This window comes from Netta rufina (genome assembly GCF_964035555.1).
Source record: "Netta rufina genome assembly, chromosome: 2".
Taxonomy (NCBI): Eukaryota; Metazoa; Chordata; class Aves; order Anseriformes; family Anatidae; genus Netta; species Netta rufina.
This window is the reverse complement of record NC_140124.1, coordinates 83,753,064-83,777,701: the sequence shown is the minus strand read 5'-3', so window position 1 is coordinate 83,777,701 and position 24,638 is coordinate 83,753,064. Positions and strand designations below refer to the sequence as shown.

General features: G+C 38.2%; 1 protein-coding gene across 2 annotated transcripts in view; it reads left to right on the top strand.

Moving 5' to 3' along the window:
• Positions 1-414: 414 nt before the first annotated feature.
• The window catches only part of MARCHF6 (membrane associated ring-CH-type finger 6), a 47,558-nt gene continuing 23,334 nt past the window's right edge, over positions 415-24,638 (top strand). Inside the window, exons 1-10 of one of the 2 annotated variants that reach the window (XM_084281854.1) lie at positions 415-475; positions 4,229-4,328; positions 5,193-5,266; positions 13,977-14,120; positions 15,591-15,663; positions 17,659-17,827; positions 18,375-18,567; positions 18,878-18,939; positions 21,453-21,485; positions 22,899-22,950. In XM_084281854.1, coding sequence (XP_084137980.1) covers positions 457-475; positions 4,229-4,328; positions 5,193-5,266; positions 13,977-14,120; positions 15,591-15,663; positions 17,659-17,827; positions 18,375-18,567; positions 18,878-18,939; positions 21,453-21,485; positions 22,899-22,950 — 919 coding nt within the window. In that variant the 5' untranslated portion in view covers positions 415-456. The remainder of the gene's footprint in view (positions 476-4,228; positions 4,329-5,192; positions 5,267-13,976; positions 14,121-15,590; positions 15,664-17,658; positions 17,828-18,374; positions 18,568-18,877; positions 18,940-21,452; positions 21,486-22,898; positions 22,951-24,638) is intronic. The other variant, XM_084281855.1, reaches the window with a different exon arrangement.

Sequence of the window (24,638 nt, the reverse complement as noted above, 5' to 3'; positions counted from 1 at the left end):
CGTTTCTACAGTACCACAGTGGTGCTTTTTTAATATGTGGAATGAATTGTTGGGATGAAAATGAGCTTTTAAAATAAAGTGATTTTCAGTCATAAATGGGAGAAGATGAAAATAAGCTTTTAAATAAAGTCATTTTCAGTTTTGAGTGGGAGTTTTTCCCCCCTGCCTTTTCCGGAGGGAGGACAGGAGGAAGACCTCCACTGCGTACGTGCGTTGTACTGAAGTGCTTTAGCTACACGCTACCGGAGAGCCACCCCTCTCCTTCCCATTTCCTTGAATTTGTGGTGAATCTGGGGCTATTTCTGCGAATTTTTGTGCTCAGCGCAGGCCTTCCGAGTCCTCCAGCCCTCCGCGGCGGCTGAGCGGGGCGCTCTCCCCTCGCCGCCCCGCCCCGCCCCGCCCCGCCCGCCGCGGGTCACGCCACCCGGCCGGCCGGCGCTGCGTCAGCCGCACAAGATGGAGACCGCCGAGGAAGGTACCGCGATCCCCGCCGCCTCCGCCGCAGCGCTCCCCGCCGCCCTCACCGACAGCCGGGCACGGCCGGGAGGGGGTGAAGGGGATCGGGAGGAGGGCGAGCGGACCGGGACCGGGACCGGCAGCGAGCGAGCGAGTGTGGGGGGGGGTGGAGCTGACGGGGCTCCCCCCCCCCCCCCCTTCCCGGCTCCGTGCCCGTGCCCGGTGGCTGCGGGGGGCGCGACGCGAAATGGCGGCGGGCGGAGGGGGGGGAGGGAGGGGGGGGTGCTGCCCTTATGTAACCGTCACCGTAGCGGTAACCGCCGCCCTCACTGCCCGTGTAGGGCCGAGGGGCGCTGTGGGATCGGCCCGGATCGGCAGCGGGGCCCTGAGGGGCCGCCGGGCACGGGATGAGCCCGGGAGACCCGCTGGGGCTGGCCCCGCAGCCTGGCGGGTGTGCGAGGCGCTGCCCCCGGCCCCCGCTGCCCTGCCTCGATGCCTTGAGTGCTCCCTTCTGCCAAGGGTAACGCCGCGCTTAGCTGCCCTAAAGCCTGCTCGGAGAACCCAAAATATAAAGCGATGCAGGAGCCCAGGTGGTTCCCTCTCTGTTTTACAAGAGATGAGTACCTCGCGTTGAAAAAGTTGTCCGAAAGATTGCAGCGACGTGTTTGTAACGCGTAGTTCCCGTTTGGGGGTACTGCGTGGCTTGAAGCCAAGCGTTACATTGCTGTGCGGCTCGAGCTGGCAGCGCAGACCCTTCATCATAAACCCAAACAAATAAAGGAGCTGCGCGGTGCTTCTCGGCAGCACAGGAGCGCTGCTTGCCATCCCAAGCAATACCTACAAATACGCGTTGTGGTAGCCGGGTAGTTCCAAGGAATAGATAGCGTCTTGGCGTCTGCTGGTGAGGAACCATTTTCAGCGGAGCTGTTTATCTGCTGTCACTTATTTCCCAACTTGAGAGAATTGAAAGGGAAACAGTGGTTGAAATAAGTCAGTGTCTTTGCAGAGCGTCCATCGGGTCATGCTGTAAACAAACTGGGTACTTGTGGAAACCGGTGGTTTATCAAAATACTTGTGTGCTTAAAATCTATCAACTTCTACAACTGCCGCAACTCCTGAGCCTCTGTAGTCCCACTATTGCATGTATTGGTTAAATTAACAAAGTGACTGTTGAGATTTTGTGTATTTGGCGTCTAGTCGTCCAGAAAACCTGATTTATAGCAGACTGTGAAGTCGATTCTCAGCAAGGATAAATTGAGTTCCCACTGTTCCAGTAGTTGGTAAATGCATCTTGGTGGACTTAAGCCAAAAAATGTAGTTGATCATTTGTAGCAGGCTGTTAAACCTGGTAGCCTTTGGTCGCGTGTGCTTCTACAAAACATGATCTGGTGAGCAGTGGCAAGACCAGGAAGAGAGAACAAAGCGGGGTTGTTAGTTACATTTTAGGGCACTGTCTTCATTAATTAAACCTTAGTGCTGTGCCCTGCACTTGGAGTTTTGGAGTTTAGACTTCTATGTGTTTTGTTTTGTTTTTAATATATTTAGTATATGCATTTATTATTACTGTATACAACACCTTACATTTAGTATTATGCTCTTGTCAATGTTACCCTCAAAAGCTCAAAAATAGTAGCATTAAAAGTACGTAGGCTTCACAGTCACTGTCCATAAATACTGCTGGGACATGGTGACTTCTGCTGGGGTTTCAAACTTCAGTTCCCACTATTAGAATTTCATAGCACTTGCCAATGAACCAAAGAGACTTCCCAAGATTAGAAAGCTTTAAACACTAGCAGCTGAAAAGACTTTGTGCCTTAAGGAAAAGGAAAGCCGGGCTCTTTATCGTGTGGCAGAGCCCCAGCTTCTGCTGTATGTTTCCAATGGACTTTTTGTGACTGTTGGTAACCTGTTAACGATGATGTTGATTCACTGATGGTGGCCCTTGGTTTCTGGTAGGACTGGTGGTTGACTGAGCTGTGTTGTAGAGTTAGCAGAAAACTGAGTGGATGGTAAGAGTTCAGAAAAGAGAGGCAGTTAAGGGCAGTAATGGGCAGCCCTAAGGGGCAGCTTCTTTGCCTTGGACCCAATGTGGCAGCTGCTCCTTGGTAGCACCTGACAGCACCAAATAGCAGCATCTGCTGTTGACAGGTGCCCCTGCTTCTTTCTAGCTAAATCATGTTTTTGCTAAATAGCCTGATCTTCAGTTTTGGATGTTACAGTGGTGAGCGTTTCATTAGAGAAATGTGATGGGCAGAGGAATGTTCTCAAGAAAGAACTGTATTACCCAAGGTCATTATTTCCTGAACACATACATGACTAACAGGATGCCAAGTGTGTGTGCAAGTAGAAAAGCAGTGTCTGTTACACACTGGAAATCTCCCTGAAAGTGACAGTGTATGGGTTTTAAGGTGAATAGTTTGACATGCTGACCCTCAGCAGGGTTTGTTGATTTGAAGTTGTGTTGCTTAACAGTCCAGATTGTTACTTGTTTTGTGTTTATTCGGGTTTATGGAACAAGTGGGAATATCTAGAAGTTCTCGTATCCTTTGAAAACCTAAAGTTTAGGCATAACTTACTTCAGTAAGCTAACAGAGGAAGGAAATCCTTTCCCTAATACAGAATTAATCTATTTTCAGTAAAGAACGCACCGTTCTTCCCAGCAGTTTCTGCTGAGAAAGCCAATGGACCATTAATGAGTGGGTTGGTTGAGAGAGCTCTGGGGGTCTGCCAGGGAATATGCTTTAAATTGCTTTCTGTGGTGTCAAAGAGCATCCTTAAGGCGGCAATGTCACGCCAGCTTAAGCCAGTGTAGCTGCTGGTTCCCACGTTTTCCTTCTGCCCCGTATGTTTGGTGCTGGCCCTAGTGCTGGCCAGACCCTTTGCAAGGCTGCTCTAGCCTGTCAGGTTGTCAACCTGCCATGGGGAAGTAGGCCTGTTAGGAGTGCTGGAGGAAGGTGGGGCTGCAGCAGCTTGAGGCTCTACCCTGGCTGTAAGCTGGAGAGAGCTGCCGTGGGCAGTCACCCGCAGGAACCCTCTGCGAGAAAAAGGAATCCTTTGCTTCTTGGGGAAAACCAGGGGCTTGTGGTGTTTGCAGCAGCATGATGTTGCTTCGTACAGCTCTGGTGGACGTACTCCTTGTGCATGCTTGTAGCAGCACCGATGTGGTGCTGAATGTGCTTCTGGTGGCCTCACTCAACTGAAGTAGCAAGCTTACAAAGTACCTATTCACATTTGTTGTATTTGGTTTGCTTTTCCTGTCATCAAAGAGCACAAAGGAACATGCGTGTAAGGTTCAGTAGTGGTAAATGTCTTCAGTAATTGTTAATCATTGGTAAATCCCTTCTGCTCAGCCTCTGTTTAACTTGTTCAAAACTCGGATAAAATTACTCCATTTTGAAGTTTATAGCCACATGCAGGGGGACTATCCTTAACAATCTAGATGGTGTTTCAGGTGTATTACTAGTATTAATTTCTGTTTTTATGCAGAGTACCCCTACATATTGGTGTGTATATGCTAGAAATCTTAAATATATAATAAGACAGTGGTGTTTGTTTGCTTGTTTTGAATGAGATGAACAGGGAGATAATGTTTTTTTTTTTTTTTCTGGTTGTCTCTGAGTCTTCCACCAGATGAAATCTAGCTCCCAGACTTTTTCACTTTAAGTTACTTTGGCTTCATCTTGCTACATGGCAAAGTTTCTGTAGTGTATAATTTGTTTGGTAAACCTGAGTTCTTTAAGCAGAAGAGTAATAAGCTTTATGTCCTGCTCAGCAGATATATGCAGAGTCTGTCGGTCTGAAGGAACTCCGGAGAAACCCCTGTATCATCCATGTGTGTGTACTGGCAGTATTAAATTTATTCATCAGGAATGGTAAGTTCTGTCTTTTTTTGTTTGTTCATTTTTTTAATTAAATGCATTAACATATTTCTAAAAATGGTACCTCCTAAGCCTTCATGTTAACAAGTAAGAAAAGCAAATTCAGAGGCAGCACATTAGTTTTAAAGAGCGGGTTGGTTGGTTGGTTATTTTTTTTAACACGATGGCTCATTATAGTTCACAAAGAATGTAGTAATTGTATACAAAAAGGAAGTACAAATAGTTATGTGTTTCAGATGACAGTTTTGCTCACACATCTGCAGAAAACTGTAAGCGGCCAAATCAGTATGCAGATTTTTTTGTATCTGCTTATAATTCTGAATGAAAACGAATACCTGACCTCATACCAAAAAAACAAAATGAACAGAATTTTGAGGTATATGGTCTGTTAGGGAAATGCTAAAATGAAAATTAATTCTGGTCTGTAACACACACACACATATGCACACGCTCTTTTTGATTGTATTTTAATAGTCATTCTTTCATGAATACAGTGGTTTTAAATCTTCATTGTGTGCATATGTGTCATATCTTGAAATATTTAAGGATTGGTGTCTGTGAGGATACATGCTCTGAGGTGTTGGCCTTTTCGGTGACTTACATTACTGACGATGTACATTCTTTGTGTAAGTTAAGTAATAGAAGACATGTCATTGTTACTCATAGTCAGCTCATCTTTTCCACTTTTGAAACTTCTGTGGCCGAAATGAACATAATAAGCATGCTAGTTTAAGTCCTCCTTGCTAATACCAATATTCTTTATGTTTGAGGGTAGAGAACTGGTGTGGGTTTTGTAATGGAGGGAAAAGGGGAGAGAGATGCAATAGCGTGTATTAATGGGATGACTTTTTGTTGCAGCTTAGTTCAGTGGCTTAAACACAGCAGAAAAGAGTACTGTGAATTATGTAAGCACAGATTTGCTTTCACACCAAGTAAGTATGTTTCACTGGTTCTATTTCTTCAGAACTTCATTTCTTTTTCTCTTAGTATTTGTGAAGTCTTTTCATTCAGCATGCTAGACCCAAAGTAATTGTTTAATTTCTGAATTCTTGTTTGAATTGCAGCTCTTATTATTGCAGACTGGTTAAGTAATACGATGCTTTCATAATGTTATGCGAGCTGTAATAGAAGTCTTTTTTCATACATTTCCTAACTGCCTCAGTCCCATTCTTCTGTAGTCAGCATTACAGTGGATGGTATGTTTTCACTTTATTGATAAATTTGAGCGTTTGGACCTCTGAACGTTGAGGTGAAATCACAGCAAAATTCCAGTTTGAAACACAGCTTTCCATTACCTTTGAACTGCCTGCCTGCAACACTGCTTCGTGACTTCTTTCAGTTTCACTTCAAATGGTTTTGACAGATAATGTAAACAATAATTACTCCACTTGCATTGCACTCAAGGTACAGTGTTTACCCAGTGTTACATCACCTGTTATGTTAGATTCAGCTGAATACCTTAGTCATCAAAATGACTACATCTCTAAATAGTTCCCAATAGGATTCTTAATTATATTTTGACCAACAGTAGTAGAACTCAGCGGGGCCCTTTAGCCTTGTGACAGGCTAGGCTCATTATTTAGTATTGCCAACTTATTAACTGTTGAACGGGTAAAGTGATTCTTGTGTATGCTACAGGTTTTTCTCATTAAGCTCATTTGTGCCATTTTATTCTTCACAACTGCTGAACTTGGCTCTTCACAGTGCAAAATGTATAATTTTTTTTTTTTGACTGATCGGTATCTGCACTGTAAATGCAGTCTTGAGTCGGGAAAGATACTGTGGTTTGAGTATTTTAGGTGTTTGGTACGATCAAAATAAAAGCTCCCTTTTAGTGTGGCTGGTCCCTGTTAAAAGGATCCTCCCCATTCAGCCTTTAGCAAGGGTTTGTTTATCTTCCTGTGTCACACACTGGTTGCTCCCCAGACTTAGCACCCTCAGTGGTTTTCTTCTTGGCTTCCCACATTGCACAAATTAGAAACAAACAAAAAAGCTTTTTTTTTCCTACTAGACATGCTACCACCGTGTGCAATGTCAGGTACCTAGCATAGACTTCTCTGCTCCTCTACACAGCATGTCTTGTTTCATCATTTCCCTCACACATAAAATGCATGCAATGACACTTTCCTTAGTCTCTGTTATCCCTCTGCATTTGGAGGATAATCTGGATGTGTGGTTTGGAAACTGGATCTGCGTGTGGGATCTGGGAAATAGTCACAGATGCTGGAGGGAGAATGGCAAGGCAGAGATGGAACTGGAGTTGTGGTTGATGTATATGCCTGTCATCCAAAATGAAGATGGATCTGGCCTATAACCGTGCCAGGTTTAAAACACTTAGCAGTTAATTTACCGTGGCATGTGGTGGAATAAGCACATGTGTAATCAGTATCCGTGCTTCAACTGGCAGGCACTAAGTTGAGGAAATGTAATTGTGCAGTAATACCAACCAGTCCTCTTTTAGTTCAGCTTGATTTGCTTATTGAGGCTGTCGCTGTCATTCTGGCAAAAATGATCCTTTGCTAGTGTAAGAGAGTGTGTGGAGTATTCATAAAATATTCCCAGTGTGTGTATTCTTTAAGTCCTTCACTATCTTTACGTTCTGTAACATCTTGGGACTTGTTTAGCACCTGGACTGCTGGGTTTGTTAGCCTTCGTAAGGGAAGGAAGTAGGAGGTTCAGCCCGCATCTTGGAAGGGGCACAAAGAACTGATTTTTCTTTTGAATAATAGCGTCATTCTCTAAAGTGTCTGGCCATGTAGGCAAGTGGCCTGATTTTCAAATGCACACTTTGAAGCTTAAGTTTATATATTTTAAAATTCATTCATTTTTTGCTGTTCTTCAAATTATGAGTTCATCCAAAGCTATTTTTTTAATAGTTGTATTTTTGAATGATGCCAAGGGGTTTGTTTGTTTTTAACTTGTACATTTTCTTCCTGAGGTTTTGAAAAGCAGCTATTTTATATTCTTTTCCTACCCACATACGTACTTTCCTCTTTGTGATGTGCTGAGATGTACTTTTCTTGATGTCACACTAAATATACATAAGCACTGATCCATGAAAAATGAAGCTCTATTTCCCATGAGGAGGCAGTTTCTTTTCTGTAGAACATAACATTAACATAAATATCTTCAGAAATGCAAATACAGAGGTAGACTAGTCTGATACTCAGCTACAGATGTGGATGGGTTGATCCCTTTGCTTTCTAAGCAGCTGCATTGCTGATAAGTGGTGGATGTGACACTTCAAGCTTAGTAAATACAAAGGTGGTAAAATGGAAGGAAGCTGTGTGGGGAAGGTGTTCTTCAGTTTATAAATCATAATCTGAAATAAGCTTTTGATTTATGCATGGAAAGCTACTAATTCAAGGTTTGCATACACTTGGAGTTTTTTGTTAGTATTGTTGTAATCCTAATTTGTTACTGTTCTTTCTCTTTCTTGCTTCCCGCCTTTGTTCACATGTGAGAATCACAGAATGGTCTGGGTTGGCAGGGACCTTAAAGACCACCCAGTTCCGACCCCCTGCCATGGGCAGGGACACCTCCCACCAAACCAGGTTACCCAAAGCCCCATCCAGCCTGGCCTGGAACACCTCCAGGGATGGGGCATCCACAGCTTCCCTGGGCAGTCTGTTCCAGGGCATCACCACCCTCATTGTAAAGAACTTCTACCTATATCTAATCTAAATCTACCCTCTTTTAGTTTAAAATCACTTAAACTAAAAAAAAAAAAAGCCATTTTAAAGCCATTTAAACAGAAAACAGTTGCAAGCACATGTAACTGTTAGTATCAAAGTTTGCTGTCTCAGGAACTATTTATTCCTGTGAATCATATAGAATGAGCTCCTGAGTGGTCCTGTAGCAGACTGAGATTCTCCACACTGAATATGTAAGGTTGTTTGCTTGTTTTTCTAATTAATCCATTAACCTTTATACTTCTTTAGATTCTCTTAAAACCTTCTGGATGTGACTAACATGTCTAGCGTAATGTGGAAGAATTCAAGGTTCATAGACTATGACAAAGAAAAATAGGTATCTCTGCAAAATTGTTAAAATGTAATTGTATATTCATGTTCTTAAGTAGCTTATGCAAGAGCATGGCTTAGTAATTGCATGTTGTTTGTTGTAGTACTTCATTTATTAAGCTCTAAACTGCTGGATCTTTAGCTTTATACAAAATGATCTGTGAAATGTTATATGATTATACTAAAGTGAGTGACCCATTTTCTTGGGCTCGTTATCTACAGTAATTAAGATTTCATGGAAGGATATAATGGAACAATTCTTTTGCCTGGTCATTTGGACAGACTAACACAGTAGCCCATATCCTCAACCTATCTAGATAGTCTAGTTTGGAAAAACAAACTTCTGAAACACAAAGTACTACATGTGGGTATGGGGTTCAGTATATCTGCTGACAGCTGCAGGCTGCACAGAGAACATGCAGTTGAAATTCATGAGATTGTTAATTTCAGACATTGTGTTAGGGCTGTGGCTTGCATGAGAAGGGGTGACATTTTTCTCATTTTGCATTGGGAGTCTGGAGCAAAGTCTGTGCGTACATCTCAAGAATGTAAAACGTACCTGTTTTTACTCTGATGTATATAGACTGTCATGGTCAGGGCACAAGGATGATTGAGGTGGTATATAAATGACTTGCAAAAGTAAGGGTAGATGGGGAAATCTGTGCATAAGGGGACCGTTGAAGTGTGGAGATTCTATGAAGTATGCTAAGTGACAGTTTTATCTAAGCAAAGTAAGATGTTCTGCTTTTTTCCATGCTGGGCACGCATGTGTTTAGGTTATGGGCAGATAAATAGGCAGACTCAGATGGGAAAAGAGTGAGAAATGAAATGGGATACAATTGCATTGTGACAGCTGTGAGGAAAAATAAAACTGTTAAAACCATTTGAGCTGTCGTAATAAATAGTGATTTATTTATTTATTTTGGATACAGCATATGTCTGAAGATTGTTGCTTTTCTTTATGCAGCTCTGCTTCCCTCAGTGAACAGTAAGATGATGTGTAGTAGGAAGAAACTCGTAGGAGGCATGAAATCCGTAGGTATAATATAAACTGGCAAAAAAAAAAAAAAAGACATTCAGGATCATTAATTCCTTCTAGGGAAAGATTTGCATTTTCAGAATGCTGCTGGCCAACAGCATGAAAACCACAGATAACTCTCCGTTGTACTTTATTAGCTCGTTATGATCATATATCTGAGTTCTCTGCAACTGTTTGCATGCTTCACAAATCAGCCACTTACTACCTTGTGTCAGAACTAGCCATAAGTGGGGGAGGTGAACAAGCTTGTAGCTTGCTTAAACCTGCACAACCTGTTCTAATTCACTGGGAGTAAGCCCTTAGGACACAGGGAGATTCTTGGACAGTCACTTTGGTATCAGTTGAAAATTGCTGATGATTCTTTGTGGAAGTAGGATTGTGGAGGGATTGTACTGCTGCTGCTTCCCACGGCCTTTTTTTTTTTTTTTTTTTTTTTTTTTTTTTTTTTGTAATACAAGTCATAAATGTGAAGTCTGAGGTTACCTGTTTTTATAATATTGTTACGCTTTACGTCATCATAACAGTCTTTTTTGAATACCTGTACATGTTTTTATTGCTTAGGCATTGCTCTGATAAGAGCTTCTTTCTGTACTGCCCACATCATCAGGGCTAATAATTTCTGTATCTCCTTGGAAGGAAAATTGTGTGTGCAGTGTAGTTTTTCTTTTGGATTAACTTCTGGTACTTGGAACAGGCTGGGAAGGAGAGGTTAAATGGAAAGTGTTAGTTTGTTTTATTTCTTGGTAAGTTTACTGGGAATTACTCAGATTCAGCAGATTACCCCTATTGTGTTTGTCAAAACACAGTTGTGTGGTGCTTCTGCTAAATAGCCTCAGAGGAAATTGGGAATGCTAAGAATGCTTCCTGCAATAATTCTGAAAGTATCAGTCACTTTGGTAAGCTAAAGCATTGGGAATTCTTTTCCACTTTTCTGTTGTGGATTTTTTGCCAGCTGAAATTTATTGATAGCTTGCTTCCCTGAAAAGTCATTGTCTAATCGTTGTCTGCCTTCCTACTTTTTTTTTTTTTTTTTCTAGGAGAAGGAAAATTTCTAAAGCCTGCCTTGTATTTTTCCGACTTTATTGGTGTCAGTGTAGTACCCATTATAAGATTAGTGGCATGAGCTGTCTGTTTTGGAGAAGGAAAATTAATATTTGTATTACTGAAAATGTCAGAATTGCAGGGAGGAAAAAAAAAATTAGTGCTCTGCAAGTAAAATAGCTGCAAGCTCTGCAAGTAAAATAGCTGTTAGAGTGCACAGTTGTGACCTAAGAGTCCAAGAAGCTTCTGGTTGTTCTCCCATGGCATTGACAGCTGAAAAAAGCTGAGCTAAAGCTGTGAAAACTCATGCTCAACCAAAATCTGAATTGCAAGCTAGAACTGTAATAGAAAAAAATACTGCTTCAATTGTCCTCCAGTAGAGAAATCTTTATCTGGAGGAACTGTGGTAAAATAACTCAGGAGATTGACTTCTCAAACTGTTCTAGGAAAGATATTGGGATGGGAATTAAGGGATGGAGGAAGGAATGGGAGGACAAGTATGAGAAGGAGATAAATGAAGGATGTAAATAGGGCAAAGTCTTGGGCCTTATACTGGTGGTGGGAAGTGGAATGTGGAGAGAAAAACATACAAGTGACAGACACAAGCAGGGGTGATTGCCTGTGAAAATCATTGGTAGAAAACTTCAGTGCTGCAGATGTTTGCACACCAGGGGTTCCTGTAGTGCTAGGAATTTTTTACATTTTTACACCTACCTGAATGGTGCAGGAAGATTTCTATCTTCTCAGCATGGTTCTTGAGTCCTTTTGAAGTAGTGGAATTTGGGGTCATAGTCACTGAGCAGCTGCCCACGTTCTTTTTCTGTTTGCTCTGTGAATTAGGATTAGCACAAATCCATCTGAGATTTATACGCGCACACACACCCCAAACATGAGGTACAAAATTGGGAAACTTTTGAATTGCAGAAGTTGATAGGCAGTAATGAAAGCAGGCTTTTTCTCTGGCTTTATTAGGTCAACATGATTTGGAGAGCCCTCAGTAAAACAGGAGTGAAAATACTAGATAGGGATAATTTCAACAAACGTGTATGGAAATAGGGAGGTGACTAAGCACCATTTAGTTTGTTAGCTTCCTGGACTACTGTTTGTTGTACTTTTCTGTTTGGATGGCTCAAAGGGGAAGAGAAGTTGAAATGAGCTAGGAATAGCAGCAGAAGCTTTACATATTCTGAGGTGTGGCAAAGCAGAGAAATACAACCCTGCTCTCTGCACCCACCTACCCAGCTCCTGGCATCATCGAGAATCACCAAACTGTTAAGATTTGGGGAAATGTAGCTTGTCTCCTCTGAGTAGGAGCTAAATTCAGCATTTATCTGAATGCTGAGTAATAATCCTAAAGCCTTTAGAAAAATTGGTATGTAGAATTACTAGCATTTATAGCCACTGCAGCTTTACTGAACTTTACTGAGGATGGGCATCTTCACTCACAGAGGGGACTGAGTATGAGTTTGGAGTAATTCCTAAAACACATTTTTTGTTTTTGTTGTTTAGCCATTCTAACTTCTCCCTAACAATTACATCATTAATGCTTAGTTAATATGTTGTTGTGGCCTCTTTTGGAGTTCCAAAGAATTGATCAAAATACTTTTTTTGAAAAGTGAAAAGAAGTAAGCTTCAGAGTATCTGCTGAGTTCAGTTTTGTCTGAGTGACATAATAAATCTGTGACACGTGCACATCAGGTAACTGCTCTTTCAGTATCCCTAACAAATGTCTGCTCATCCGCTTTTTAAATTATCAAGAATGTTAGTTTAGTATGAGCTGAGTGTTTGCTAGCAAGTCTTTAGTATTTTCTATGGTACTACCAAAATTGTAAATTGGCAGACATCAAAACACGTGCCCTACTTTTGAATTGCTATTCTGTGTTCTCACACCTGTGCTTCCCTAGCATATTATATTTTAGTCCTCTTCTTTTTCTTTGAAATTTAAAACCAGTTACTGTTTGTCTTACTGTTTTGCTGTTACTTCAGTCAGATACAATCCACATATTGTTGGAATGCACCAAACTCCACATTCTTTGGTATATTGATACTGCTCTGCTGTGTTCCCTTCTTCTCTTTACAATACAGAAACTCAGGGAAATATCCCTAGAGAGTAAAAAGGTCTGTTCACGTAGGGGCTTTCTCTCTGAGATTAGTAAAAAGGTGGTTAAGAATGCAGGTAGAAGGGATGTTCATTAGAGAAAAGGGGGATGCAGGTAGATTTCATGAAGCAGTGTTTCTCAGACTTTTAAGTATATATATATATAAGTAAAAGATTGTATGAGAAGGAAAGGAAAAAATCCCTTATGGTTCTTAAAAAATGACATTGTTTATGTGGTTAAAAGTATGTCAAGTTTTTTTTAATTAAAAAAAAGTTTAGTGGTTAAATATATTGAAGTCTCCAAGTTCAGCTGGTCTTAACATAACCTTTAAACATCCAGGCAGCAGTGTCTGTACACTTAACTGTAGTTTATCTTCTTCGTTCAAGTCCAATATTGATACCGTACATTAAGACTTCTTGGCATCCATATTAGTGTGTAGAAGCTATTTAAATGTAATGAAGTTATTAGAAGTAGATTTCTTCTAATTGTTTAACGCATAATGAAAACTTCAGGTAATCAGTGTCTGTAATCTGAAAAATATGATTTCATGTTTTCATAGCATGTGGGGAAGGATAGGTTACATGTAGAGATATCAGAGGTAATTTGATAAAAGTGAAGATATGCTCAAGGTTAATGACCTATCAGGCAGCATTTTATGTACTGACTGTGGTAATAAAAGTGAAAGCAAAAGAAAAAACCTTGTCACCCTTTTTCTTGGCTTTTGAATATGGTGGAATTTATGTAATACATATGTGTTGACTTAAAAGTTGAGAAAATTTACTATTTTAAGTGTCTGTGTAGACTGAGAGACTTGCCTCATGTTCCTTACTAGAAATTTATATCCATTGAAAGTAAAAGCCTTTCTACATAAATTTCAACATCTGTAGTTAATTGGTTGCATTCATTTTTTCCTGTTTTTTTTTTTTTTTTTCTGTGCTTTCACTTTGCTAGATTTTGTGCTGTTGGTTGGCAAGTGGAATCTAAATTATCTAGCACAAATAAATTGACAGAATGCAAAATTTGTAATTTATCTTGTTCCATGTGCTCTTTTGTTGAACTAGATTTGTAATTAACAGAGATCTCTTTCAGGTAATATTGAGTTGGAGGACTACTGAATTCAGCATCTGCTTTTTCATGCAGGCATGAGCTTATTTTGAGATAATTAGACTCTGCCATTGATGTAATAAAGCTACTAAGAAAACTCTTAGTTAAAAGCTAGCATGGAACCTATTAATTTTCCTATTGAACTCAGTACACAGTGTAACAAATGTGTCATGAAGTTTTTTGCTATTTGTTTGCAGTGATCTGTTGGGAATCTATAGAATATGCTTTTTCTTACAGTAGGCTTTTTGTCAAGTACAAACATTTTGTAGTTGGCAGGACTTTTACATAAATGCTTCTTTAAAGGAAAAGCTGTTTCATAAGTGCCTTTTCTACGCAGTTTATTCCCCAGATATGCCTTCACGGCTTCCAATCCAAGACATCTTTGCTGGACTGGTTACAAGTATTGGCACAGCAATACGATACTGGTTTCATTATACACTTGTGGCCTTTGCATGGTTGGGAGTAGTACCTCTTACTGCATGTAAGTATAAATTTTTTGCCTTGTAACACTCTTATATACAGAAGAACGTGTTGCTTGCTGCAGAAATATTTTGTGTGGCCAAAAAAAAAAACCACAACAAATAGTTCAAAGACATATCCAACTTACTTTCACTCAGAAATTCTAGCTATTTGACTCTTGAGCCAGCCCTGCAATGCATTTAAGGTGTTGAGATAGGACAAAATGCATAAAGGGGCTTTTAAACTTTTGTTTCCCTAAAATGCATCTTCAATTATCATCTCTTAAATCTGCATGGAAGTTTTAATTTGATACTCTTTATTAACATTTAGCTAGAAGAAGAACTGTCTTTTTTTTCTAACAATTAAAAATGAAAGTGCAAATTTTCTGTTGGTATGAACATTATAATTCTTTATAGTCGTAAATAAAGTGAGCAGTGAAACTGCATAGAAAAATTAAAGGCCTATAGATAGTAAAAGAATTTGGCAGAAAAAGGGAAGAAGTTTAAGTTGCTGCAATATCTAGTTTGAAATTTACTTTTCAAATACAAACATTTCAACAAGGTAGAAATACCAAGAGGATGAAAAAGAAGGGAAAAGGAATATAGTGTTCAGTGAAGGAAATGATTGGAAAGGCATCTCGACAAACAGAGTACCCCTTGAACAAAAGAGCAGGAAGCCGGTAAATGAACCTCCCTAGACAGTTTCTCAGTATGTTCTGTGCTTTTAGTAGTAGCTGATGCTGGCTTAGTTCGAAAGTAGCACAGTACCAAGGTCAGCTGTAAAAAGGTGATCCTGTTTCTGCAGCCTGTCCTTTCTGTGCAAGAGAAAGAACTTCTCTGGACATGGAGTAAACAAGATTACAAACTGCCCTAGACCAAAGCAAAAAATATTTTCAAGTCTTTCCATGGCTGATTCTGAAGTAGGCTATACATATGGGTAAACTCGTTTTAAGATTGTGACTGAAAAATGGCAGTAAAAAGCTAACATTAACTAGTATTAAGTGACAAAGCAGTGATCTGAAACACATAGCCAAGAGTTTCACCATTTCGTTATCGTGATACAAAATGCGTATGCAGGTTCAAAATACGATTGAAAAATCAATAGGAAGGAAATCCAGCAAGGATTAATTAGCACAGGTATTTTGGCAGTGAAACATGTGAGAATGTACTGAGGAAGTATTGCTGCAAGTACCTTTAACCTGTTTCCATACTCTTCCTTAGGCATTTGTTGATGTGACCAGTGTTGGAGACAGGTCTAATTGAATATTGGGTCTAACAGCATGGCAGTTCTTTTAATGTCACCTCATCAAGTACAGCTTTGTTCCATGTGTCGTATGTGGTCTTGAGTTCAGCTGACACACCGGAAGTTAAGATTTTTGCTTGTGCTACAAGTTATTTAGAAAGTCAGGTGAAAAGAAGGTACCTGTGATCCTTCCCAAATGAGGTCATAACCAGAAACAACTTCATACCATGCTTGTGTTTCTCTTTTGCAGGTCGTATCTACAAGTGCTTGTTTACTGGCTCTGTGAGCTCACTACTGACACTGCCATTAGATATTCTGTCAACGTGAGTACTTCACCAGTTTATTACAAATTGCCTTCCTCATCAGATAACGGTGAAAATGGTCCCTCAGTGTCCTTCTCTTCCAGCTTTTTATCTTCCATTGTCTTACACTAGGAACTGTCCATTTCCCTTTGCATAATGGGATGTTTGGCCCTCTGCTTTACAGCACAAATCATTCCAATTTGAAGTTCTGTTACTCGATAGCTTTGGAGATGGAAAGCTGGGTTTATAAAATGGGTCCTGGTTAGTGGCTTGAAGATTCATATGTGATGTTAAGAAAACTTATGTGGCAAAATTGTTTAATTATAATAATAATAATCTCCTTTAAGTACTTCTACAAGATTTTGTAACAGTATAAACCCAATGCTACATAGTAGAATGTTAGTATATATTACTATGTATAACAGTGGTATACTGTTTGCTTTGTTCCATTTTTATATTCTGAATTTTATCTATCCTGAATTTCTCATGTAATAGAGTTTTTTTTATCTGTTTGCATTTTAGTTAGCATTTATATTTTAATGTTTCAGTCACCATACATTGTTGAGTATTGTCCCCTTTTGTCTTTTTTAAATCAATATAATTTAAAGAACTACTAAATTATCAATACAACAGAATTTCAGTTTTTTTTCTTAGATCTGTTTTTTTTTCATTCTCTTAAACCTGAGGAAGTGAAACTCGGTTTGATTAGAATCACTTGCAAGTTCAGCAGATGCTGAATGAATGTCCTGTCTTGTTTAGATAACTCATCTCATTTTTTTGTTTAAATTACCTGCAGTTGAACTATTTGATTTTTAGGCACTGGGGCGTGTTACATTTCATTAATTTTTGATAGTCGGGAGAGATGCTCACTTGAGCATGTCTCTTACAGCCTATGGAATCTATATTTAGGGAGAGAATAAAGGATTCAAAGTTTCACACACTATTAAGATTTGACACATATTTCTTTGACAGAGTCTATTTCCATAGCATCTCATGTCATCTTTTCATTTCTGGTCCCTGTGGTATTCACCGTGTCGTGCAGGCAAAAGTGTTTGTGTGGCTGCGTGGAGAGTCAGGCCGATACTTCACAGGGGAATGGCAAAGTACAGTGATAGCATATTTCTTCCTTATTTTAAATGAATTAGTGTCATCAGGCTGTTCCCTGAGCAAATTCACTGTGGCTAAAGAGTAATGCAAGGGTGGAAATAGTTGGGAAGGGATACCCTGAATAGGCATGAGGGTTATTTAAGTCAATTTAAGTACCTATTGCATTATTTGGAGCCTAGTTTCAGCTAGCTAACTGAACTTTGTTTTGCTCCTGCTTTACAGTTAGATACGACTTGATAGATTGGGATTTTTAAAGTGCACTGTGGAACAGTAAATGTCTGGTATAAAAGACTACCTGAAAAGTAGAGTCAAAGGCAAACCCAGTTGTTCCATTTGTTTGGTTAGGATAGCTCAGCAGATAAAATGTTTCAGTGGATGAAATTATGCATCTTGCCATTTAGACACATCTTTTATTGTATTGAATCCAGATTCTATATCTAGAAGAAATAACTTTGATATAGCAATTTAGCTTACTTAGTGACAATTGTATTTCATTTGCATACCTTGGAAATAGTTTTTCCTGAGCTACACTTGAAGCTTCTCTTCATCTTGTGTCACCACCTGTTTCTGAGGAATATTTCAGTTTAAACAGTAATTTAATTTTGAAAGCCAAACTAGAGGGAAATACAACGTTTTCCAAATCAGTGTTTATCTTGGCACTTAAGATCATTTTTATACAGGTACTTAGAACCTTCCTAAATGAAACCTCCTTTGAACAGATTTTTAAAAACTAAATAAAATTACATCTACATAGTTTCTTTACCTAGATAAACTAATAAAACCAACTTTTCACACAAATGTATGTTTTTGTTGATTTGAACTAGGAATATCTGTGGTAGTTAACAATGACTAAGTGCAGTCTTAATAAGCAAAATAAATTTATAATTAATGTTTTTCTCTCTTTATCAGGGAGAACTTACTGGCTGACTGTCTGCAAGGTTGTTTTGTGGTGACATGCACTCTGTGTGCATTTATCAGCCTTGTTTGGTTACGTGAACAGATTGTCCATGGAGGAGCACCACAGTGGTTGGAACAAAATCAGCAGCAGCCACTCAATGGTGTTGGTCAACAAAATGAGGTAAAACTTAACTGCCCAGTAGTTCATAATAAATTCAGGAAATATGTTGATGTGAATAAAAAACACTCAGGCTGGGCCTTGTTAGTGTGTATAGGTCCTTGATCAGAGGGTGTAAAATATGGAGGCAGAGTCGTCTTGTAGTATTGAGTGACAGAACAAAAAGTAATAGGCACAAATCAAAATAGAAATTACATAACGCCTGTTTTACTGTAAGGGCAATCTGCTGCTGAAACAGGCTGCCTAGAGAGGTAATGGAGTTACCAAAAACCATATGTAAACAGCACTGAGCAGCCTGCTGTAGCTGATTTAAGTAGGTGGGATGACTAGATGACCTCTAGAGGCTACTCCCAACCTCAGCTCTTCTGTGAAGAAGTCTTGAATGTCTCTCTTTTTTTTTTTTTTTTTTTTTAAGAGATAAATTGTTGCTTCTCAATGCTTACCTAAATAACTAAATACTATTTGTTACACTTTTTGTTTTTCCTGGATACAAAATAAAGTATAGAGAGTATGATCAATTTACCTGAGTGCTAGTCACCTGTTTCTGCAGGCTCAGGCTGTTGCAAATGGTGGTGTTGAAAATGCCGTGCTTGATCAACCTGCTAACCCAGCTGCTGAGAATGCAGTTGTAGGCGAGAACCCTGAAATTCAAGAAGAACAAGTAGATGAAGAAGAGGAGGATAATGAAGATGAAGAAGATGCTGTAGTAGAAGATGCAGCAGATGCAAACAACGGAGCACAAGGTAACAGGTGACTCAAAACAGTAATGTTCTAATTTTTTTTAAATATAAATGAAACTTGAAAAATCAAGCTGTTGTAACTCGAGGAAGCTAATTGTATAACTTCCCACTTCTTATTATTTACCTTTTGGTTTTGCAAATTTCATATATTTCTTTTGAGTATTAAAGCATTTGCTTGCTGAAAAGCTATCAGCATTCGTGAGTTGAACATTACGCACATAAGCCCTTTTGTTCGTTTAAAGCATAGCATAGAGTAGTTGAATCTGGTTTGGGGTGAGTCTGGCAGCTGTAAAAATGGTTTTTGTCTCCTCAGATGACATGAACTGGAACGCTTTGGAATGGGATCGAGCAGCAGAAGAGCTTACTTGGGAGCGAGTGAGTAAGAATAACTTCTGTGACATTTCTACATATTTCTGATTTATACTTGAAATGATTTGCAGTATTTCTGTAATAAAATCCATCGGGATATATTTGGATACTGTTCTCTAGTGTGAAAACTGGTAGTAAGAGTCCTTTACAAACCCGAAAAGGTCATTGTATTAGAAATAAAATATTATTATACCCCTTAAACATCAAAAAGTCATTTCATTGATGTGTAGTTCAGTAACAGCTTAAAACCTATTAGCAGAGACTTTTCTGAAGTCTTCAATTTGGTGAGGTTTAGAAATCAATTACAGTTCGCATTAAAGATGCTAGGTCAAATGAACAGTGCGTTGTGTTGTTGATTATAGTTTAATGCTTTTATATTCATGAAAGCATCGATAACATCAAAACTACTAAAGAAACCTGAAATTTTGGTTAGGTACTTTATTTATGTATTTGAAAAACACAGATATACTTCATAAAAAATGATGGAGCATTTTAATATAATACTGCTTCTCTTTTGTTTATGGATCAGAGGTCCCATAGTTAGACATGAGATGTACGCTGTAATCAGGCAGCAGTGTAGAGGCTCAAGAATTAGATCAGATATTGATCTAAGCCACTTAGATCAATATCTGAGCTCAAAGCTCACTGCACACAACAAAATCTACCTGAAGATAGATGAAACGGCTTCATTTCGTTTACCGTTACCACTAGTGCCCAAGGCAGACAGTTGTTTGTTACAGTTGTTGCCTTGAACAAGGTCAAGAAATTCAAGTTACATCACGAGGGACAAGCAGCTAAGTACCAAACAGCCACTCACTCACAACCCCCAGGTGGAGTGGGGAGGAGAATAGGAAAAGTGCATGAACTGATGGGCTGAGATAAAGACAGCTTACTAGGTAAAGCAAAAGCCATGCAGACAAGCAGAGCAAACCAAGGAATTTGTTGCTGTTTCCCATCAGCAGGCAGGTGTTCAACCACTCCCAGGAAAGGAAGGCTCATCATTAATGCATGATGTCTTCTTGAGAAGACAATCATCATTCTGAATGTCCCCACCTTCCACCTTTTTCCAGTTGGCTGTTATTGCTGAGCATGACGTATGGTCTGGATTTATCTGTTTGATGAGTTTGAGTCAGCTGTGCTGGTTGCATCCCCTTCCAGCTTCATGTGCACCCCCAGCCTCCTTGCTGGCAGGGCAGCACAAGAGGCAGAAAATTCTTTGACTCCGTAAGCACTGCTCTGCATCAACTAAAACCATCAGCTTGCTATCACCACTACTTTCATCAAAAATCCAAAATACAGCATCATATAAGCCTGTATGAAGAAAACTAATTCTATCCCGATCAAAGTCATGTCAGGGACAGGTCGTGATCTTTGCATATATCTAATGGAAAGATGCTTAGCTTGTTTGGAGAGGTATTCAATGAAAAAGAGCATACATACACTCAGGTTTCTGAAGCCTTTTATTGCGTACATCAAGAGGGAAGTCTTATTTTTGAACTTAACTTATGTTCTAGGAAATGTTGATATATTCCTAATGGAAAATATTTTGATGTCTCCACGAATATATAAATAAATTTTAGGAAAGTTGCGGAACCATTTCTAATCCTATTGCTGGCATAGGCAATAGATCTCTAACATTTAAGATCAAAAGCGGGGGAAGGCTTCTCTGCTGTTTCATCTTGTGAAAATAACATGCAAGCTTTCTGAATTTTCAAAAATCTCTCTGCATCTTTGTTTACTTGGTACAGTATGTACAACTTGTAGCACAAAACCCTGGAACAAGTTAGCTTTGAGCCTGGAACTTTATAGCAGTAATCATATGAGTGTCAGGACTAAAGTAGTAGAAAAACCTTGAATTGTGGAGAAATAGACATCCTATTTTTGGCAGTTCTGTGGATGCTTCCTCTAAGAGCTGTGCAGAATGATGGTGGATTTGTTTCCTGTCTTCCCTAGCTGTAAACCAATTCTGTTCTAAATTTAGTAGCATACGGAATAGCAACATTATCCAGTTATGAGTTACTTTTTGCATCGAAGGTTAAAATAATACTCTTCCACTTCGCTCAGTGAAACATAAGGTCATATTTTGAAACTAGGAAGCAAAATAAAGTTGTTCCTTGTTTTAATAGTGTATTGTTTAGGTGATTTTTAAATAGTTCAAACACTAAAATTTCTTACAGAATTTAACAAAGACTTTTGTATTTATAATGTCTTGGATAGAAGTAGCCTTATAAATTAGGTGGTTACGTGGGTGGTTTGTCATATATAGGTACATATATATATTAAGATAGTCTATATGGTTATCACTGCCTTTCATCAGCTAAGTATACTGTATTTAATGAGAAATTAGTTTCTACCTTTATCATTAAGAATTTGTCTCTGGATTTTGTTGAGTGAGCAATAGAAAAACTCTTGACTATTGGACATTTAAAATTAGAGTGTAAAAGGCTTCTGTGATGCCAATATTAGACATGTTACTTGCATTTTTCTGATGTATAAAGATAACTTTCTTATCTTCACAGATGCTTGGGCTTGACGGATCCCTGGTTTTTTTAGTAAGTGAAATCTTGCATTTCAAGAATTTCTATAACAAGCTTGTCTTAAAAAAAAAAATAAATAAATAAAAAAAAATTATATTTGAAGTCCTCATTTTCATTTAATGTAGATTCTTTAAGGAGATCTTCATGTAATATCATGACCAAGCAAATTGTATATTTTTAGGAGTTTCACTTTGTTATTATTGAAGTAGTGAAGTAGTGCCCTCATTTTGCCTTCTCTAGTTTGCTTTAATACCAACAAAATAGCATCAGTGATTTATTTATTTTTTTTGGTATACACCAGATTTTAAAATGTAAAATATTTAGTTCTGTTTCTTGACTTCGTTGGCTTTTTTTTCTTACCCCCTAGATTTTTTTCCCTGTTGCATGTTATTTTAATTGATATCAGTATTAAATCTTGTTTAAGATCTTCACAGTAATTAGCATAATGAAAATTATATCTTTTTGAATTGATTCAATTTTTTTTTCTGGTTAAGAAAATTGAGCAAAGCGTTCCTTAAAAATTGGCTTTTTAACACTTGTCTGTTGGTGAGCCCATGTTGATTATCTCCTTGACAAACTCTTATGTATATTGCATATCATCTAGTGGGCAGTTTCTTACAGTTTACTTCTAAGATTGTCTCTACTGCCCATCCCACCTGCTTGCTGGGGATACCAAACGTTGAGTTCAGAGGGAAGGGAGTGCAGAGTCAATGGCAACAAACTTTAACTCATCACAGTTACATTCGTCAGGTATCATCTGATAGATCTCTATTTTAAAAACAGAAGCCTTTTATATTTTAAAGGGAACAAGTTTTGCTGTCTTCCAGCGGTGTAATTTTTGCTTTATTTTGTGCGCGAAATAAATAGAATTCTTAAATATTAATCTATTTACTAGATAATTTAGTGAATAAACATCTCATGTTTGAAATAAAGTAGCTTACATGATTAGTAATTGATCTCAGTAATAATTAAAATTCCAGTGTACTTACAGCTGAGTTCACATCTTAGCTAAAAGTTCTAATAGTGCTGTCAGTTCTGGAGTTAATGCTGTCAGTTTTGTTGATAGGTTTCTTTTTACAAACTAATTGTTAAAACTCAAAAGAAACTTTTCTTATTTATAAAACAAATATTCACATACATTTTGTGTAACTGCTTTTAAAGGGAACAATTTATATTGATTTTAAAATTAAAGATTTTTCTGTAAAAATAAAAATGTTAAAGCCAAATGCTAATGTTCTTATCCAGGTAGGTATCCATGAAAAAAACAGATGTTTTCATAATCTGCCCTAACATGAGATGTGCAAGTTCTGGTAATAAGAGAGTTAAAATATGTTTAGATAAAAACAAGAAAGTGAAGTCGCTTTTTTTAAAATGACTGACATTTATGTACTATTTTCTTCTTCCCTTCCTCCCCCATACTCCTTGCAGGAACATGTCTTTTGGGTGGTATCTTTAAATACATTGTTCATACTTGTGTTTGGTAAGTATCATTTGCTCTTAGTTTAAAAAAAGTTATTTCTTTGTAAATTAATAATTCAGCCTAATTTTAAAGCTAAACAGATGTTGTGACTTTTAAAAATAGAACCACAAATGCCCTCAGAATACAAATAATAAATCTTCATTGCTTTTAGCATTATCATTTAATTCCTTTAAGTGTTTAGTTTGAAATAGGAAATCTAGCAAAAATTTAATGATGTCAGCTAGATCAAAGGAAATAGCATTTTTGGAATGCTGGTAAATTAAAGGAGGAACCTTGTGGAATTTCATTTGTGAGCAATTAGGAAAGAGTTGGGTATGTTTCTTTTTATAGTTTTCCTTAGATACAGTCACATCACTTTTTAGATCAAGAATCCATTTTTGGAGCTCAAAACTGGAGGGAGAAGGCAGGAAGAATGTAGCTGGCTCTGTAAAGTTGTCAAATATAATTCCATTTTGTGTCCTAGACAAATACTGAACAGCTTTACTTAGTTCATACAACTAAATTAGTCTGACTTACTTTTTTAGGCAGGTGGTGCTAACAAATTTAGAAATGTGTATTTTTTGAGATCCTCCTGAGAGGCATTAGACTGTGGTTCAGTTTCAGTTCTGTTTGTATGTTGTACCTCGAGTGACATTGGAGAATAACAGTCTTTCACTGTGCCTTAATTTTGCCTGATTTACCTCTGCTACTGTCTTTCTGAATACAGTGGTCAGGCTCATTTGTGCTGTTAATTTGACACAAGTTTGTATAGAAGCAGCATTATTTTACATGCAGGGTAGGTCATTTTATAGTCTTGAAGAGATACTGGAAGCAAAATTTCATTTGCTCTTAATTACCATCATAAAAGTAGGTTGGTTATGATGCCTTTTTTTTTTTTTTTTAAGCGGTCTTTCTTGGCAAAAGACATTGAGCTTTAAAAACTGAAGCCATACTGTAGATAGGATATTTTCCCTTTAAAGTAAAGCTCACAATACCAAACCAGTGATTTGAGCATTAAGTTACTGAAACAAATGAGATCAAAATAAAGTAAAAAGAATCATAATATAAATTTTAATTCACTATAAACTATAACTTTTCTAACAAGAATGTAGGAATACACTTGAGTTCTTTCGTTCTGACAACTACAGATTAAAATTAATTATTAATTGGCAAGCTTTTATTTGCTATGAAATTTAGGCTTTTTCATAGCTGATAACTCTGAAATACCTACGTCTTTTATTTAAATTTAAGAACAGCTGAACAATAAGAATAATCACCAAAGTTGTCATATAGATGGTTTTTCAGTAGCTTGGAATGTGTTTTTCAGATTGGAGACTAACAGAATAGAAGGTGAATGACTTTCCAGAGCAAGTGAGACGGAGATCTGGGAATTTAATTTGTGTCTCAAACCTATTTCTAGTATCTTCCTCGCTAAGTAATGCTGCCTAACTTGGAATTGCCAAATCTTTAGTTGTTAGTTTTCACAGTCGTGGTGAGTTAAGTGTCACAGGAAGTACTTACTAGTAGATAAAACAGAGGGAAAGAATTTGGATCTTTGGAAAGAACGTTACTGGTCCAAAAGTTCTCCTATGTTGTTCTCTTCAAGTTGATTATGTTTTGAGTTAATTCTTAAGTGCTGTAGCTCGTTACAGTACTCAGAGGGATTCCTTCATGTTTCCTATTAAAAAGGGTCAATTAAAACTTCTCTT